This window comes from Leopardus geoffroyi, chromosome X, assembly GCF_018350155.1.
Source record: "Leopardus geoffroyi isolate Oge1 chromosome X, O.geoffroyi_Oge1_pat1.0, whole genome shotgun sequence".
Classification (NCBI taxonomy): Eukaryota; Metazoa; Chordata; class Mammalia; order Carnivora; family Felidae; genus Leopardus; species Leopardus geoffroyi.
Window position 1 is genome coordinate 124,305,214 of NC_059343.1, and position 19,519 is coordinate 124,324,732.

At 48.0% G+C, this 19,519-nt stretch overlaps 1 protein-coding gene across 3 annotated transcripts in view; it reads left to right on the plus strand.

Moving 5' to 3' along the window:
• Positions 1-3,527, plus strand: part of MTM1 (myotubularin 1) — a 98,090-nt gene extending 94,563 nt beyond the window's left edge. For all 3 annotated transcript variants that reach the window (XM_045473047.1, XM_045473049.1, XM_045473048.1), the window contains one exon: positions 1,789-3,527. In XM_045473047.1, coding sequence (XP_045329003.1) covers positions 1,789-1,956 — 168 coding nt within the window. In that variant the 3' untranslated portion in view covers positions 1,957-3,527. The remainder of the gene's footprint in view (positions 1-1,788) is intronic.
• Positions 3,528-19,519: the final 15,992 nt, after the last annotated feature.

The window sequence follows — 19,519 nt, forward strand, 5'->3', positions numbered from 1 at the left end:
GGAAGAATAGGATTAGGAGGGAGGAGGAGACCTCTTCTGGCCTGTGGGCCTTTGTAACCAGAGCTCTAATGGAAGCACCAGTGCCACTAGAAATGCAGGCACCATCACACATCTGTGGCATTTCATCTGGCCTCTGTCAACCACTCCTTGGCAGCCTGAATTGGGTTGAGTGGTCTCCCCCCAAAAGACGTGGCCCCTCCGAACCTGTAAGTGTGATCTTATTTGGTAAAAGGGTCTTTAGAGATGTTACTAGGTTAAGGATCTGAAGATGCCATCTTCCTGGATTTGCAGTGCACTCTATATTGCATGACAGGTGTCCTTGTAAGAGAAAACAGAAGGAGATTTGAGCCACAGACACTCACGGGGAGAAGGCCATGCGAAAACAGGAGAGGTGGGAGGGAGGGAGGGAGGGACACAGTCACAAGCCAAGGAAGCCTGGAGCCACCCGAAGCTGGAAGAGGTCACCCTTCCCTGGAGCCTCCAGAGGGAGCACAGCGCTGCTGCTGCCGCCGTTGGCCTGATTTCAGGCTGGTGCCCTGCAGGGCTGTGAGAAAGTACATTTCTGCTGTGTTAAGCACCCCGCCCCATTTTATGTTAATGTGTCATGGCAGCCAGAGGAAGCTCAGACACCATCTTAAAGCCCCCGGCTCGTGCTCCCTCCTTGAGGTACAGGTCCCAGAGGGCTTGTGCCCCTACCACAGCCCGCTGTCCTCCGCGTGCGGTGCGGGCTGCGGCCTGCATATCAGGCGTGTCTTCACAGCTTCCTTGTTGCTGCTCAGCTCAACACAGTAGGAACGCACTTGTATAGACTTTTGGCTTTTTTCTTAATGTCTTCATATACTGCTCAAGCTTTCTAGGAGCTTGCCTTTGATCTCCTCAAAACACGCTGGTGATGAGGGAGTCTTCGGTGGGCCACCCTACCGTGTATCTTGGTCTGGGTGCTGATTACATGAGTGTACGTATATGTAAAGGCTCACTGAGCTGAGCATTTTAAGATTCGTGCACATTCCTGCCTGTTAATTTATACATCAGTACCAAGGTTTTGAAAGTTAGCATGCTGGGGAGATGCACACTCTGTTCCCGCCTGACTTCTAACCTTTGTACTGCCGCAAGGCCCCTGTCCATCAATGAAAGAAATCGTCCAAGCTGACTGTATTGGCTGACTTCACTCGTGCGGCAACCCTGTGAGGTCTGTGCTGGGGTTTTTTTTGTTTGTTTAATTTTATCTTTTATTTTTTAAAATTTCCATCCAAATTAGTTAGCATCTAGTGCAACAATGATTTCGGAGTAGATTCCTTAGTGCCCCTTACCCATTTAGCCCATCTCCCCTCCCACAACCCCTCCATATTTATGAGTTTGTTCTCCATATTTATGAGTATCTTCTGTTTTGTACCCCTCCCTGTTTTTATATTATTTTTGGTTCCCTTCCCTTATGTTCATCTGTTTTGTCTCTTAAAGTCCTCCTATGAGTGAAGTCATATGCTTTTTGTCTTTGTCTGACTAATTTCACATAGCATAATACCCTCCAGTTCCATCCACATAGTTGCAAATGGCAAGGTTTCATTCTTTCTGATTGCTGAGTAAGACTCCATTGTCTATATATACCACATCTTCTTTATCCATTCATCCATCGATGGCCATTTGGGCTCTTTCCAGACTTTGGCTATTGTTGACAGTGCTGCTATAAACATGGGGGACCCTTGTGCGCATGGCAGGGACCCTTGTGCGGATCGGGGCCCCTTGTGCATGGGCAGGGAGAGCCCTAACGCCCGTCTGTGCTCTTTGCAGCAGCCCAACCCGGTGGAACAGCGCTACGTGGAGCTCCTGGCCTTGCGTGACGAGTACATCCAGCGGCTCGAGGAGTTGCAGCTCGCCGGCTCCGCCAAGCTCGCCGAGCCCTCCACCTCGCCGGCCGGCCCTTCGCCGATGATGCCCCATGTGCACACCCACTTCTGAGACGGGACCTGGGCGCCGCGGCGTAGCTCCGGGCAGAGGACGTCGTGGCCTTTCATCAGGGGCCTCTGTACAAAGTAGATTGAAATACTTGCCTCCATGTAGAACTGGAACTAACACGATCTTAAACTCTTGAATATGTGCCTTCTAGAATACATATTACAAGAAAACTCTAGCATCTACACGGCAATCAGAAGAAAGGAGCCAAGATGAGGTTTTGGAAAATGCTAACACCTTTCAAGAGCAGGTTTTGAGAGATTAAATTTAATTTACCTCTTTTGAAATACTATGTATACAATATCTATTTTGTGGGCTTAATTGGAACGACGTGATTTTAAACTAAAGTGAAAACCTGTGTTTGTGAAACGAATTTGCCTTAGGTTGTTCGCAACAGTTGCTTTGGATTACCTAAAATGAATCCAAATGTGAAAGATGTTATTGCCAAAACCAAATTGAGCTCTTCTTCTGAGGCATCATCCAAAAGCAAGGTGTTTAAATAATTGCCAAATTTTATACCATCGTCAAGTGGTGACTTAAAGAGAAATAGCTGTGTAGATGAGTTTTTCATTAGTTTGAAATTTTAGAATATGAAGTGTTTTCCCCTAATTTTCAAGAGGAGCGTATTTTTATATTACACAGATGGGGCCCAGTCAAATAGGATTTGATTTTTTTTTTTTTTTTTTTAACGTTTTGCCCGTTCTATTTTCTGAGTTCTTCCATGAGCTTGCCTAAAATTCTGACCCACTTTCCAGTTATGGAAAACCCCTCATATAGCACTGTTTGAGGATGGCGGGGGCGTTATGCTGCTGAGGTGACTGTTTTCACAAACATCGCTCTAGTCAGACCAGCTTATCTGCCAAAGTGTAGGGTCGACCATCTCGGACGTATGAGCTGTTGCTAGAGCATCATTCTTTGAAATAAAAGCTGCAGATGTACATTTGTTGAGCGTATTCTTGAAAGTATTGTATTTCCATTTACATGGTGTTGGATGCCCTTCCCCCCAAGCGTGCATTAAACTGGTTCTACAAATTTTTACTTGAAGTGTACCCGGCAGTTTGCTTTTTCAGGTTTTGGGTTTTTTGTTTCTTTGTTGTTGTTGCTTTTTGTAGTAATAGTAGTAAATGAAATTGCAAATGCAGTTCTATTTGATATCTGAACTAATTCATTTAGTTAAGTATATTTGTAAAAGTTAAGGCTAGAGTTAAAACAATTAATGTTTTACAGTGATTTGTAAAGGACTATTTATAGCTAATATGGTTTTGTTTTCAATGAATTAAGAGAGATTAAGTATATCTTTGTAAATTATTTTATGTCCTAGCTTAATTGGTCTACCAAATAAGACATCTCAAATATAGTAGTATAATGTATAAATTTTGTATGTATAAGAAATTTTATTAGACGTTCTCTTGCTTTTTGTAAACGCTGTAAATATTTCATAAATTAACAAAGTGTCACTCCATAAAAAGAAGAAAGCTAATACTAATAGCTTAAAGGGTTTTGTGAAATTTCATGAAAAAGTTTTCATGACAATAATGACTAAAGTCCTGCTGTAATAAATATATTAACGAAACATAGCACTCTGTTTTCGGGGGTGTGACTGTGTGTGTGTGTCTTCTTTTCCTGGCTCTGCTACATATGTGCTTTATCTTACTAGAGACCTTACAGGGCTCTCCCAAAATTGTGACAATATGGGACATTTGAGTGTATTAAAAGTGCTGGGGTTTTTTTTGTTTTTTGTTTTTTTAGTGTTAATTTTTGAGAGAGAGAGAGAGAGAGAGAGAGAGCGTGAGCAGGGGAGGGGCAGAGAGAGAGGGAGACACAGAATCCGAAGCAGGCTCCAGGCTCTGAGCTGTCCACACAGAGCCCGACATGGGGCTCAAATCCACAAGCTGGGAGATCATAACCTGAGATGAAGTCAGAGGCTCAACCCACTGAGCCACCCAGGCGCCCCTAACAGTGCCGATTTTAAGCCACAACCGTCTTTATTAAAGTAAGGAGAGCTTCTGCAAAAGAGCCAGGGTGCATAGACCCAAGACTTCAGACTGGATGCAGAACATAGCGGCTGCCATTGAGGGAGGCTAAGACATTGGTGGGAGCAAGCCATATGCGGTGTCCCTTTTGGTAAGAATTCAATGTTTTCTCAGATACAGCCAGTTGGAAATTACATTTGCATTCTAAGGATGCTTTTAATAGTTCTAGCAGTAAACTAAAATTAGCCACTTTTTAAAAATCTGAATAGGACTCTTAAAAGATCATGTCTCTTTTAGAACTGTATTTGAGATACTTCGCAAAGGTTCTGCCTCAGACATGGCTGTGTTTAGTCCTCACTACAACTCCATGGGCCACGTGGTATTTCTGTCATCCCTGTTTTCCACCTGACGAGAATGTCGTTGCTCCACGGATGCAGTGACCTGCCCAGAGTCCCACGGCATCCAAATAAACGTGTACAGGTATTAAACTGAATTCAATCTCTCTGGTGTTCCCAGTGAAGAGCCTTACCTCTGCCTTCTGGAAGGAACTAGAATAATCCCTCTTCCTGGGACAGCCCTTCAAATAATGTGGAATCCTGTGGATTTGGGATCCTACAATAGTTTTTCCTAAGTGTAGTCCCAGCACTTTCTGATCTACTTTCGACCATGCAGCAAAACTTACCCTTACGCTTTTTTGGCCGGAGTAACGACACTCTCCAAACCAGCAGACTGGTGGCTCATCGCCTGCGGCCCCCTCTATAGAACACAGGTTTGTGGCATCAGTCATTCGGGCAGCCCTTGTGGCATTTGGGGCATCAGGCAAAAAGCAGGCCTGTATCGAGGGAACGTAGTTCGATGCAAGAATTTTTCACAGAGTATGTACACCTGTGACTGGAGGATGTGGCCATCAAAGCAAAAGCGCAGGGCACACCCAAAGCAAATAGACGTATGCAACGTGCATCCCACAAACAGGATTAGCACATTTACAGAAAAATGCCCTGTCTGAAACAGATTGTGGTCGAATTGTTTTAGGTTCACAGAATCACTCACTGAAAGCACAATGCTGGAGTACCAATGCTTGAAGTGAGTCTAGCCCACCAACATCTACTGGTGGGCTTCTAGTTTAATTAAGGAATTAGCAAAATCCTCTGTATTAACAATCAGCAAAACCAAGCCTCCTCGTTTCCTTATGAGGCTTAGATTCAGATGCAAATAGTCCTTATTTGCAAAGGCAGTAACGGAACCACAAGCACGTAGGGTTGCTACCGGCTACACATTTGGACATGACCGTTAAGTCCTAATAGTTTGTTTTCTAGTAGCTTTGGAGAACATGACTTACTTGTTTACAGTGGGTAATACTCATGTGCTGCTGAAATCGACTGCATTTCATGCGCATGCCACAGAAATTAGAGAAAGCTGTTCACCTCGCTCGTTTCAGGAGTTTTATCTCACAGACTTGCCGTAGTCGGGGCGCGTGGAGACCCGGGCTCCCGTCTGAGCTCTGGAACTGCTTGTTGGATGGAAGGTGTGAGGTCCTCCCACCTCCCAGATGTTATGAGTCTGGTGGCCTGAAGGAAGCCTCAGTGGTCCATCTGTTCAGCTAAGGTATGGACTTCACATTCTCGAAGGTTCCTTACAATTCAAATGGCCCTTCCCAGAAAATGCATTGTAAGCACTTGTGCACATACAAGCTTTGTGGCCCAAAAGAACATTTGCCTCGTGTATTGGTGTCCTGTTTCTGCTACAAGAAATCACCACAAACTTAGTGGTGATTACAAGTCTGAAATGGGTCTCACTGGCCTAAGATGAAGGTATCGGCAGGGCTACGTTCCTAGTGGAGAGTCCTTTGCCTTTCCTAGCTTCTCCTGATTCGTGGCCTGTTCCCCTGTCTTCAGATGTCTGGACGCTGACTCTTCTGCGTCCCTCATTGACGTTTAAAGAACCCTGACCCTGACAATTATACAGGGTGCACCCGGACCACCTTTTATCAGGGGGCATATGTGCCGAACGCTAGCTATCCAGCATCCCCATGACCTCATAAGATTGATAGGATGTATCTTTTTTGGTCATTTTATGGATGAGACTAACGCTCAGAGCCAGAAGTGCTTTTATAAAGTAAGGTCACTGCAACAAACACTGTGTACTGTGACCCAGACCTGTGCAGCTGGTTTTTACTTGGAAAGAAAAACGCGTCAAACAGTGGCCTCCTTCAAGGAGTGCCTGGCCTAGAGGGAAAACAGTTCAGTTGCGTGCTGATTCCCATGCAGGGTGCCGCCTGCGCTCACAAAGGCAGATGCCCGGGCTTTAGGGCCAGAATAGGGGGGTCAAGCAGAAATTCTTGGGAATGCTGTCAGAACTGAATCTTGAAAGGTAAGTACGAGCTTGGTCACATCTGTCTTCAGGGAAATGTACATTCAAACTACAGCGAGATACTATCCTGCACCCATGTATTGGCAAAACTTTTAAAAGTCTGACAGTCCCCAGCGTTGAAAAGGTTGTGGGCCGATAGGAATTCTCATGCAGTGTTTCTACTCTCAGGTATATAGATGCCTCTGAGAAATGAGAACTTCTAGGCGCTAAAAGACACGTACAAGAATATTCACAGCAGCATTATCTCTAATGCCCCCCGCCCCCAAACTTGAAACACCTCAAATACCCATCTACAGCAGAGCAGATGACTCTCATAAGCATGCTGATTGCAAGAAGCCAGATACTCTTCCAGTCACGTAAGTTCAAAGCCAGACCAACGTCTTGTTTGGGCACGTCTGCATGGTGAAACAAAGAGAAGCAAAGAAATTGTCAACGTAGAAGGGAACAGTATGAATAGCAGCATCTGGTACTTAAATGTGGTGCGGTATGTACAGAACCCAAAGAAAATCGGTGTTCCCGGATTGTAAAGTGCTTGGGACCAGGAGAAGATGACAGAGAGGTAGACAGGGGCTGGTCGAGAAACTCCCTTGGGGCCATGTTGAAGAACTGCTATTTTCTTCTCTAGGCTGTAGGAGCCACTGAAGGAGTCCACCGGGGCAGGGGAGAGGTGTGATAAAATGTGAGCCGCTCTCACAGCCAGTGGAGAGTGGGTTGTACGGTGACGAGACTGGGGACAGGCCAGTTTGAGGCTCTCGTGCTTGACCAGACGTGGGCTGGTTGGGAAGAAGAGGTGAGGTTTTGGTTAGGGGAATGGGGTGGCAAGTGGTAGCATTTCCAGAAACAGGGACTGTCCGAGCGGAGGAGCAAATGGGGGGCAGGGCTGAGGCCTGTCTGGGGCGGGCGCCCAGGACGTGGAGGAGTATGAGGGCCCGGGGCTCACAAAAGGAGTCGGACAGAAACACAGATTTGGGGACAAAATCATGGAATGGATGCCCATCGCCTGTGCAAGCGAGTGAAGAAAATGACGAGCCCCAGCTCCAGCTTTTGAGGGGCAGGCTGAGGAAGAGGGGACCCAGCACGAAATGGAGGGTAGGAGAAAAGAGAATTTCAAAGAGCAGGTGCTTAGTGTGACAGGGCCGGTGAGTTCAGAATGAAGGCACGTCCGGTCGGTTTGGACAGCAGGCAGCCCCGTTCCCCTATGACAGTGAGTTAACAGTCGCTGGCTCAGCTCCTGGCATCCAGTTTGAGAAACTCCTCTGACTCTGGCGCCAGGCTGAGGTGCTGTGGCTCGTGTGGTAGCAGGGTAATGACTCCCCAAAGATGTCTACGTCCTAATCTCCAGACCTGGGCATCTGCGAGGTGCCGCAGCAAAGGGGAATTACGGTGGCACCTAGAATTAAGGGTGCCACTTAGATGGCCTGGAGATGGAGCTATCATCCTGGATTATCGAGGTGGGCCCAGTGTGATCACAAGCGTCCTTAAAAGTGGAAGAGGGCACACCTGGCCATTGCTGGCTTTGAACATGGAGGAAGGGGCCACGAGCCAAGGAATGTCGTGGCCTCCGGAAGCTGGAAAAGGCAAGGGAACAGATTCTCCCCCCAGAGCCTCCGGAAGGGACACAGCCATACTGACGCGTTGATTTTAGTCCAGTGAGACCTGTGTCAGACTCCTGACCCCCGGAACTGTACGAGAATAAATGCATGCTGGCTAAGCCTATAAATAAATCTGTGTTCGTTTGTCACAGCACCAGGAGGAAACTAATACAAGGAAGACAGAGAATCTGAACGGGGTGGGGGTACCATGCCTGATTAATTCCATTTTCTTAATATCAGAGGACTGGAAGCAAACTCAAAACGGCCCAGAGCAGAGCAGGGGGAAGAAGATGAAAACGTTGCTGAGAAGTGTGGGCTCTGTGCTACGTAGCCCGAATGTATTTCACCGCCCGAGTTCAAAAATCTCAGGCACCAGTCTTGTGGCGCCCCCAGGTGCTTGACAGAAGGAAATGCAACACTCCCTAGAAGAACGCCTCTAAGAATTCTCACAAGTCATTTTCCAAAGAAAATGAGCAGTTCACATTAAAAATGGCAGAGATAGAAAGCCCTCAGTGAAAACCAACTTCACCAGCACACCGCTGGATGCAGGTTACAAAATTACCAGGGATGTTATCTTTAAAGAAATAAAATCTAAGTGACCATGGGTTTGGCAATGAGGGTTTAGAGACAACACCAAAAGCCCAACCCATGAAAGAAAAAACTTGACATGATGGACCACGTTAGAGTTAAAAAAAAAACCTCCGCTCTGTGAAACACACCGTTAAGAGAATGAGAAGACGAGGCATGCAGTGGAAGAAAATATTTGCAAGACCCACCTGATGAAGGACGGTTATCCAAAATATGCAAAGAACTCTTAAAAGTCAACAGTAAAACAAAGCGCCCAATTAAAAAGTGGGCAAAAGATGTGAACAGAACACCAAGGAAGACAGGAGGCAGCAACTAAGCACTGAAATAACACATCACTCATCATGCGGTCAGCTTCCTGTGCAACACCTTGCTGTTGTACTGATGGAGACTTTGAACAAGAGGATGCTTAAAATACTGACCTCGACACCTGTAGGAGCGGTCCCTGATACAGGGTCTTGTAGGGGGGATTCAGTCAAGTGCGGTGTGGGTCGTGAGCCTCTGCACCACTTTGCAAGCGATTTCTCTCAGCTTTGAATCCACCTCTGTGCTAATGGAGGTGGGCTGTGTAAATACTTCTCCTTTACCAACTGATACGATGCTAATTCTTGTCGGTAGAGGGTGCTGGAGAGTTGCTGGGAGAGAAGGGGGTTGCCCTTCCCCTTCTGGTAGCCTCACTTGCTAGCCTCCTGCGAAGCAAGGCTTCGTCCACGGCTTGGCTCCTGCGCGTGTAGTATCTTCTGAACTGGCTCCTGCGTGTATTAAGCATGTCCTTTATTGTCTATATTCTGATGCTTTGCTGTCTGGTGCCTGGTCCACCCTGGAGGGACCGCCCCGTTCAGGGTTAGCCAATTCCTAGAGGCAGTAAATAACCGTTCTGCAAACACGCTTTACAAACGTAAAGCAACCAATCCAGAGCCCTTATCCCCAACCACCTCCTTTGTCCAAAGACTTTCACATTCCAGGCTACTGTGCCCCTGCCGCAATCACCCCAGGGCCAGGTACCAGGCAGCTAGGGAGAGCCCCGATGCCCCAGAGCTGGCCGAAATTACTCAAACTAGTCAATCCTAAGCCTGTTTGCCCTGCCTTACCCATCTGTTCCCTTACAAACCACAATAAAGGCTCTTGCCCACAGTCCCCCCCCCCCCCCCCCCCCGCCTTGTGACTGACCCTGGTACCGTGTGGCCTCCAGTGGTGAGACATGTCCTCTCCGCTTGGGATCTCTGAATATAAGAAACTGTCGTTCAGGAGCCATCATGTCTTTACTTCCTAGTCAAACTCTCAAACTCCAATCCCCTTAGCACCTCTCCCCGTTAAACTTTCCCTGTTCAAGTGGCAGTGTGGTTTCAGTCTCCAGATTGGACCGTGACTGGTACAGTCTACTAGCTCCCATAATCATTTTTAACCACCTTTTCTTCAGGGAATGTTTGCGAGGGGGAGTTGTGGTTTTTCTTGGTGCTTTGCAATGGAGACCAAGCACCTGTCTCCAGAATGCCATACAAAGCCCAAAGGAGCTGAACAAAAGTGTGGAACTTCCTGGGCGCCCATCTCCTGAATTAGAAACATTCCAAAACTACTTGTGCGTCGTCAGAAGGATGATTTGCATCTCTGCCACAGACGATTAACTGAATGAAGGTTGTTTGTACATCCTATCTTCCTAATGAGCCAGCATCCTGTGTCCTAGAACTGAGTTTGAACGGTTTAGAAGATTATTACCACCACGAGAAAAAAAATAACTTCACAGGGAATCTGCAGGTTTATGTTTTACTGTTTACTGCCCAATATCCACAATCGTTTAAAAAGAGAATTTCAGGAAATTTATAAGTATATGACGAAGATGAAAAAAAAAAAAAAAAGCGAGTTCATCAGGGAAATGAGAAAACAAAAGGAAGAATTTAAGCTTCAAGATTTTATACACTTACCAGAGGCATGACACGTATTTGTTTCTAAAGTTTTCAGCAAAGCACAGATGACACGATTCGTTTTATAACTCACAGTGTCCCTCAGTTGAAAATTAAATCAGCTGTTCCAAGAACAACTGTTCGTGTTACTGAAACCAGGGGTCTTGTGACTCTTTAATCCAATCCACTGGATTTCCTCAAGTTCCATTTTGTCCCAGTTGAAAACCAGTAATCTTACGTACGGCCACAAAGCCTAGGGCAATGGCAGGCACATATTAAGCACTCGATAATGTTTAAGAGAATGAATGTACAAATGTCTAGCTGTTTCTACTAAAGACACAAATGCTGCCACGACAAAGTTCTTGTAAAGCGATAACGCCACGGCAATGGCAAGACATTCAGAGGGACCTTGGGATTTGAACGCACTTGTTCCCCCCACCACCGTGTGAACACCTGTCCTAGGTCAGGCAAGGCTTTGAGGGTACGTGAAGAAGAGCTCTGAGGAGAGGGGGATGGGGACAGAGCTGACTGAGGACACGTGGCGGTAGGGACATGTGGGCGTGTGTCACCTTGTAGGCACGGTGGCTCCCTGTCCCGAGGGCAATCCGCCAGAGAAGGGGGTGCTCGGGAGCCCCGACCACTCGGGACGTGTGGGCAAAGCCAACAAGGTAAATCTGCTCAGGGCTCAACATTGTCCACGTGAACATTAAGAGTGCTTCATCTAAGAAAAAACAAACCACCAAACGACTACTTCATCTACCCTGACAAGTGAGAGACAAGGTTTTATAGTTGTCGTTAAATAGTAATAGCTTATGTCTGCATCACGCTCACAATTAGGTACCAACTAAGTGCTAAGTGCTTTACATATATTAAAATTCATGTAACTGCCACCGTAAGGCTAGGGTAGCTGTGTTAACAGTGGTAGTAGGAGTGGCAGCAGCAGTAGCATCAGCTTTTGCAGCAGAGGAAACTGAGCACCGAGAAGTCACTTCCCCAACGTTAGCCAGGGGCCGTGTGGTGGAGCCAGGTTTGAACCAAAGCAGTGCGGCCGGGAGTCTGCGTTCTGGGACACTATGCCACCTCGCCAAAGGATTCAGAGTCCTGTGAAAGCAGAACATGGTAGAATGTCTTTCTCGTCCCTAAACAAACATATCTCTATTCATCAATGTTTACCGTCTAGAAATTTTCAGCCCCTGATTGCACCAGGCCAATTACCCATGCCATTTCACGGTTGGGAAGGGAAATGGTTCATCCCTGTATGATATCTGATATTTTAGCTTGTATTTGAATATGGTAACTTACCACTCAAAAGATTCGTAACACTCACACGGAGTGTTAAAACCCACTGAAGGCCTTGCGAAGGCCCTCCGGCTTCGCTCCCCGGCCCCCCTGCTCCGCACTCTGCCCCGGGACTGGGAAGCCCCGCTGCCCGCAGCCTAACTGTGCCCGCGCCTGGCTGCCATAGGTGGCAAAGAGATCGCATGCTTTTCTTCCCACTTGGTTGAGCCTTATGGGGTAGTGTTCAATGGAAACAAGTCCTCCAAACTCTGCACAATGACTAGGTCAACGGAAGGCCCAACATTTGCTCTAGAAGCTGGAAGCTGATGCATAAAGTCCCTACTTGGCAACCATATGTTTCTTCCCCGGCAGTGGCGGGGGTGGGGGGGCGGGGGGGGGGGCGGGGGGCAGGGCCCTTGTGTGCTTTGGTTTGGGTTTAGGTGGTTTTTTGTTTTTTGTTTTATTCTACTGGTGCATGCAATTCAAAAGTCTGGGACTAACTGGTTTGGACTCAGTGTCTCCCTTTCTTCCCCCCAGTGATGGTTCATTATATGTATCAATTTGGGCCACAGGGTGTCCAGATACCTACTTAAATGTTATTTCTGAATGCGTCTGTGAGGGTGTTTCTGGAAGAGATTAGCATTTGAATGGCCAGACTCAGTAAGGAAGATGGCTCCCCCCACTGTGGGTGGGCACGGCCAATCCATTGCCGGCCAGAATAGAACAAAAAGGCTGAGCAAGAGTGAACTCCTCCTGCCTGACCTTTGAGCCGAGACATACATCTTCTGGTTCTCAGGCCTTTGTAGGACAGCACCGGCTTTTCCAGGGTCTCCAGTTTGCAGATGGCAGATCTGGGACTTCTCAGCCTCCAGAATCGTGTGACCCAATTCCTCATAATAAATCTCATTAGACAGAGACAGAGACGGAGACAGACTCTGTTTCTCTGCAGAAACCTAATACACCCTGCAGCCAGTTCTTACCCCTCACCTCCAGCTCCAATTGTCCCATGAGAGTGTGCTTATCAATTCCATACCAAGTCCACATTGCTGAGTCCAGGGGACACTCCTCTGCCCCATCTTACCAGTGTCTTAAAACGATACTCTTTTCGCCCCCTGGACCCCTCTACCCTGGTTCTTTTCCTTGTCTCTGAAGATGACTTTCTCTCTCCCTCTGGGTTCTGTGATAATCTCATCTGCTTGACCTTGCCCTTTTCCTGACTGCTTAAATGTGGCTGCCTTAGGCGGGGTTTGATGAAAGTGTCTACTGAGTGAGCCAGAAAGGATGTCTCTGAGACATGCTTAGCCGGTTGAAGCCAGTGGAGTCTCCAGAGTTTTCAGAGTGTGGAGTCTCTGGATGACAGTTTATATGAAGACGAGCACCTGACATAAGACATTTCATGTTAATATCAAAGACCGATGATGGGTGGTGGAGATGATGGGGCACAGGGCCAAAACCTCCTAAGCCACCCTTCAGCCCTTCCCATAATTTTAAACCTAACGCTGAGACCTTCTGGATGGATAAACCTGAAGGCAAAATAATCTGTGGCATTTTCTAATGCAGCTAATGGAGGCACAGGAATTATGTGTGTGTGTGTGTGTCTGTGTGTGTGTGACACACACATACACACACACACACATATATATATATACATATATACACACACATATATATGTATATATATATATATATATATATATAATTTATTATCAACTTAGCTAACATACAGTGTATATACAGTGTGCTCTTGGTTTTGGAGATAGATTTCCATGATTCATCACTTACATACAACACTCACCGCTCATCCCAACAAGTGGAGGCACAGGAATTAGTACCTGCACTCATTTAACTGTACTTATTTGAAGCGTCACTGAAAATTTCAACATCACAAAAGGACCTTCGGACACTGCGATGGCTCATTTTATGTGTCAACTTGGGGAGGCCATAGTACAGAGGTATCTAGTCAAACACTAACCTAGATATTTCTGTGAAAGTATTTTGTACATGTGATTAACATTTAAAGCAGCAGGCTCTCAGTAAAGCAGATTGCCCTCCATAATGTGGGTGGGCCTCATCCAATCAGTTGAAGGTCTTAAGAGCAAAGGCTGAGGCCCCTCAAAAAGGAAGGAACTCTGCCCCAGACTCTGACTTCAGACTCAGCACTGCTACATCAATGTTTGCAGGAATTTCCAGCCTGCTGGCCTTGCCTTGCAAACTCCAGACTTGCTCATGACTGCGCGAGTCCATTCTTTAAACTAAATTTCCCTCTGTCTCTCTCTCTTTCTATCTGTACACACAGACACGTTCTATTCTGTTTCTCTGGAGAACCCTGACCTAGTATCCCTTGTAGGTATTCTGGTCCCCCTAATATGTCCACGCCTTGATCCTTGAACCTCTGAATATGTTATGTTACATGGTAAAGGGGGGAATTTGCAGATATAATTAAGGTTACAGACTTTAAGATAGGGAGAGTGCCCTGGATCAGTCAGGTGGGTCCTATTTAATCACATGAGTCCTTAAAAGCAGAGCACTTTCTCTGGCTAGCGGCAGAAGAGATGCTTCAGGAGGGGAGGTCAGAGAGATCAAAGCTTGACCCACCACTGCTGGTTGGGGGGCACATAGAAAGCCAGCAAGGAATGAGGACCCCAGTCACACAAGCATATGCAACTGAATTTGGCTAGCAACCTGCAGAGCCTCCAGAAAGGCCCCCAGTCCTGCTAATACGTTGATTTCCACCTTGTGATACTGTAAGCAGAGGACCCATCTGAGCCCACTGGGACTTCTGACCTACAGAAGCTTTGAGAAAATAGATGTGTGTGGTTTAAGCTGGTAAGTTTATGGTAATTTATTGTGGCAGTAATAGAAAATGAACCCAGTGCTTCATACTGTACAACAACCCTGAATAACTAATTACTGTGTTGAGGAAAGCCTGGAAACATACATATAGACAAGGCAACATTTTTAAACACAGCTACATGGTGATTCTGGAATGAGTGGGGTTAATTCTGGACTTGTTACAAACCTGGACTCAATGCAGCAATGTTTTGCTAGGACACACAGAACTTAAGTCCGTCTGTCACCGCATTCACCAGAAATTGCTTGGGGCTAAACAGCACAATAATAGACCCCAAGACGAACACCACGAACTGAACACACTCCTGGGGCTGAAGCCACACACAGCACCATACTTTGCCTCTACTGTTGCCTGCAAAGACCGGACCAAAACCTTACTCTTTAGCGTTGACATGAGGATCCCTCCAAATAATGGGACCATTTCTCTGCGGTGGCACTCATGTGTAGCTCCAAAAAAGATGACATTTGCTTCTTCCTAGCAAGATGATGCTTTTGAGAAACTCGTTTGATAAAGAATCCTCAGGTCCACTTTCGTTGGCTTGATTCCTTTTCCAGAAATGAGAGTGGTGGCCTCATTCACAGTTACCGAATCATGGAGCTGAAGATTACATTTCAAAGAGTTTCTCTGTTTTCAAAGTTTATGAAAAGGTACCATCTTCTTTATTACCTCTCTCTCCCGAGCTCTGGACGCCTGTGACCAACTGAACATCTCCACTTGGATAACCCGTAGGTACCTTGCAAGGCCGCATGCATCATTGTGCACGTGTGCACAAGGGGGTCACCTCCAAGGGGGACCATTCACAGTGGAAGTCTCATAGATCTCTAGGTCTGTTATGGCCCTTTCTTGGCACATGGCCCTCAGAGGTTGAGCTTCGATGACATTGGCATATTGTGACCATTTTATGGCAAACAGCAGCCCAGTGTTGGAGGAGGTGGTCTCTTGTTCTGATGCACACCAGAGCTCTTTAAGGGCTGGGGGTCAGGGTACGGCACACTTGACCTGTCCAAAATGAACTTGTCCTCCTCACCCATCTCTCCCAACTCCTTGTCTCCTCACGTTCCTTGTCTCAGTGACCGCTATCGTGGTCTATCTGTTCGAAAACTTGGTGCCAGCCTTGACCCCTCTCTTAACCTCTTCCTCTCTCTCTTCTTCACGCCCAGCATCCCATCAGTCACTGTGTCCTGTCTGATGTCAGGCCCTCATGCATCAGCTTCTGAAAGGTTCTTCCCACAGCCCCTCCTGCCCCTCCAGTCCATCCTCCGTCGTGCAACCTTGGCCATGCTTCCAAAGTGTAACTATGGTCAGTTCACCCTTCTGCGGGATCCTGCTGTGGCTTCTTGTCGCCTCTAACAGGGTATCTCCAAGTGTGAGATAGACAGGGCATCGGTATCAGACTCACTCGAGGTGCTTTATCAAATGTGGACTCTCAGCATCCCCTTCCCTGCCAAGCTCCTGGATTTGCAGATTCTCTGCAGGGGGGCTCATGCGTCTGTATATTAGTAGATGTCCCAGGTTATTTTTATGCATGCAATTTTTGAAAACTGTGCAACTGGCAGGACAAAGGCACTTTGATTTCCCCCAGGTGAGCACCAGCGTGGGCCTGACAATTCACTCCTCCCCTTGCCTCCCACCGCACAGGTGGGCACCTGTTCCCCGACAGTGATCCCTGGGAAGGCAGGGTGGTCAACCCAATAACTGAGTAGGCCCCGATGGGGGCCTTGTGGGGCAGAGGAGGGAGGGCCACGTGTATGCTGGGAGGCAATTCTCCATGGCCATGTCAGGTTTCTGCGTGACCCAGGTCCTCTGGGTGAGTGCTCCACAGGAAAGGAATCCCAAATTCAAGAACGGTGATATAAGGAGATATTCCAAGACAGTAAAGCTTAGAGACATCGCCGTCCCCAGAGCCAGTTCAGAGTGGTACAGGGAAAAGACCGCCCCCCCCCTCCCCTGAGATTTATTGCATTCCAGGATAATGAGGAATTGCTCTCTCGGAAGAGAGAATGGTGCACCCCATTACCTGTGCAGGTACCATCTGGCCCCCTGTTGGTCAAAAGAGACGACGGGGCTGGCCACCTTCAAGAGGAGGGGAGTAGACCCCACCTCTCGATGTGGACATCAGGGCTGGGCGAATCCATCCAGGATGTTGCCCTGGCTGCTGCTTTTGCCGCAAATGATAAACTGCCTTTAGTTTTGACCCAGAGACCTCACGTTTTCTGTCAGATTGTCAGTGGAGTAGCAGGCTACATTTCGAGTTTGCTACTAGCAGTAAACCTCAGACCCTCCACAACTGTGGACCTCAGAGTGCGTGGCACCTTCCTCAGAGGGCAGCAACGGTTTGGGCATGGATCCTCAGCTGAGTGCGGAAGGAGGCTGCCGGGGGTGGGAGGTGGCTACTTTTCTGGGCCCCACATCAAGAGCGGTGTTTGGGCGCTCTATTGTACACACACACACACACACACACACACACACACACACATCTCAAAACCTAGTGGCTTAAAATACCAAGTTATTTCTCAGAACTCTGTGGTTCAATGGAATGAGTCTCCAACTTCACCTGGTGTTGGCCGAACCATCAGGATGGCTAGAAGGCCTGAAATGGCCTCAGTCACATGGCCGCCAGCTCGTGCTGGCTGCTGGCTGGGAGCCTTGGTTCTCTTCCATGTGGACCTTTCTGTACGGCTGGTCGGGTTTCCTCACAGCGTGGCCGCTGAGTTCCAAGAAAGAGTATTCCCAGCATCCAAGGCAGAAGTTGCAGATCCCTTAGGTCCAAGCCTTGGAAGTTACTACATAGCGCCCTACCCTGCTGCCATATTGTGTCGGCCAAAAGAGGTTATGGGGCCTGTCCACATTCAAAGGGAAGGGACATAGATTCTACCTGTTGACATAGAAGTGGCAAGGTCACATTGCAGAGGAGCATGCAGAATGGGGGATATTATTGCAGCTGCCTTTGGAGGCACATTCTACCACAGATGGACCACATAACCACAGATGGACCGCATAATAGTATTTCTCCAAGTGCTCTGAGCCCTGCCTGCACCGGAATCCAGCACAAAGCACAAACTTCTTAGGCTCCATGTCTTGGCCCTATTGGCCTCTGGTTGACCTTCTCACTTGCCTTGTCTGACTTTATGCTCCAGCAAATTTCAGTAATTTCTTAGAGTTCACTTGCACATAATATGCTGTTTAAACAGCTCCACATTGGGGCGCCTGGGTGGCGCAGTCGGTTAAGCGTCCGACTTCAGCCAGGTCACGATCTCGCGGTCTGTGAGTTCGAGCCCCGCGTCGGGCTCTGGGCTGATGGCTCAGAGCCTGGAGCCTGTTTCCGATTCTGTGTCTCCCTCTCTCTCTGCCCCTCCCCCGTTCATGCTCTGTCTCTCTCTGTCCCAAAAATAAATAAACATTGAAAAAAAAATTAAAAAAAAAAAATAAATAAATAAACAGCTCCACACCTTTGTCCACAATTGTTCTTTCTGCCTACAACGACTTGACTTTTTCAGCTGATCGAAGGCTTACTCATCCTTTAAGATTCAGCTTTGCGTACACTTTTCTAGGAAGCAGTCCTAACCCCTCTCCTCCCACAGCCCTGTGGGCTTGCCACCGTCATTGCTCTCACCAACAGGGAGTCACTTGACTGAACTTCTTAGGCAGTAAGTAATATGTCTGATTGCTTCTCTGTGCCCTAAGTCCTATGTTTGCTTCACTGAATTCTAGGCGGAACAGTGTCACAGTGAATTCCTCAATGGCCTCATCCTACTTGAAGCTTATGGTACTTAAAATACGTTTAAAATTTTACCATTTTCTTTCTGACAAATCTCAGGGCAGCTGGGATGCTTGCGAAAAGTTCTGGAGGCAGGAAAGGCCAAGACTGAGGTCCAGTTCCTGATGAGAGCCCTCTTCCTGGCTTGCTGAAAGCTACTTCTGACTGTGTCCTCACATGGCCTTTCTACAGTGCCTGCTCACAGAGAGTGAGACCAAGCTCTCTGGTGTCTCTTAATAAACGCAGTAATCTCATCATGCCAGGGTCCATCCTAGGATCTAATCACCTCGAAAGGCTTCATCTCCAACTACCATCAACTGAGGGTTAGGGAGGGCATCAACACATGAATGGGGTGGGGGGAGGTGAGAACACAGTCTATAATAGCGGATTAAACATTTGATTTCATAATTTTAGAAAGCCAGAAGCCTGCAGGAGATGGGTCTCCGGTGTGTCTGGATATCTTCCCGTTCTTCCTCCCAGCCATCCTCAGTCATCCTTTCACGCCAGGCCCCACCCCCTCATGGGTGTACGATGGCTGCCGGGGCTCCAGACATCACATCCTCATCCTCTACGTTCAGTTTTAAGTTATTAAGCTAGTAGGACAGGATGGGTCTGGGATGGGAATGGCCATCTTCCTGTCTACAGTTCTGCTTTTTATCAGGGTCACGGCTCTGCCGTCTGTACCCAGGGAAATCACAGCAAAGGCCTTAGTCATGATTGCCATCACCACCCCCAGCAAGGTCAGGGGTGAGTTGGGAGGCGATGAGCCTTTATCATCAGATACTGGCTGGATTTCCATAGCAGCAGAAGCTAAACATTACTGGTACTGTAAAGCAGGGCCCGAAGTTCCGAGGGCGACATCAGAACACCCGATCGCCCCACAGATGGTGGGGAGGTGGGTTTGTGGGAGGCAGGGAAGAATGGCGTGGGGGAGGAATTGCTAAAATGTACGCAGTTGCTCTGGCTTTAAGACGACGAGACTAGCGACTCCCGGGGTCCTGGGCCGCCCTCACCTCAAAAGTTTCCCGGGAAGGAAAATGGAGGGAAACAGATGGTTTCTAATCCCTGAACGCCCCCCAACTTCTCGTTCACCCGGTGCCTCCCCGGCCACTCTGGCGCGTTCCCGCGCGCAGCCGGGGGCGCCGGCCGGTCGCCGGCTCCCGGCGCCCGCGGCCCGGGCCCAGGTAGGGCTCTGTGAGCGGGGGCGCGGCCGGGCCCCGCGCGCCGCTCCCCGCCCCCGGCCCCGCGCGCGGCCTTGTGGG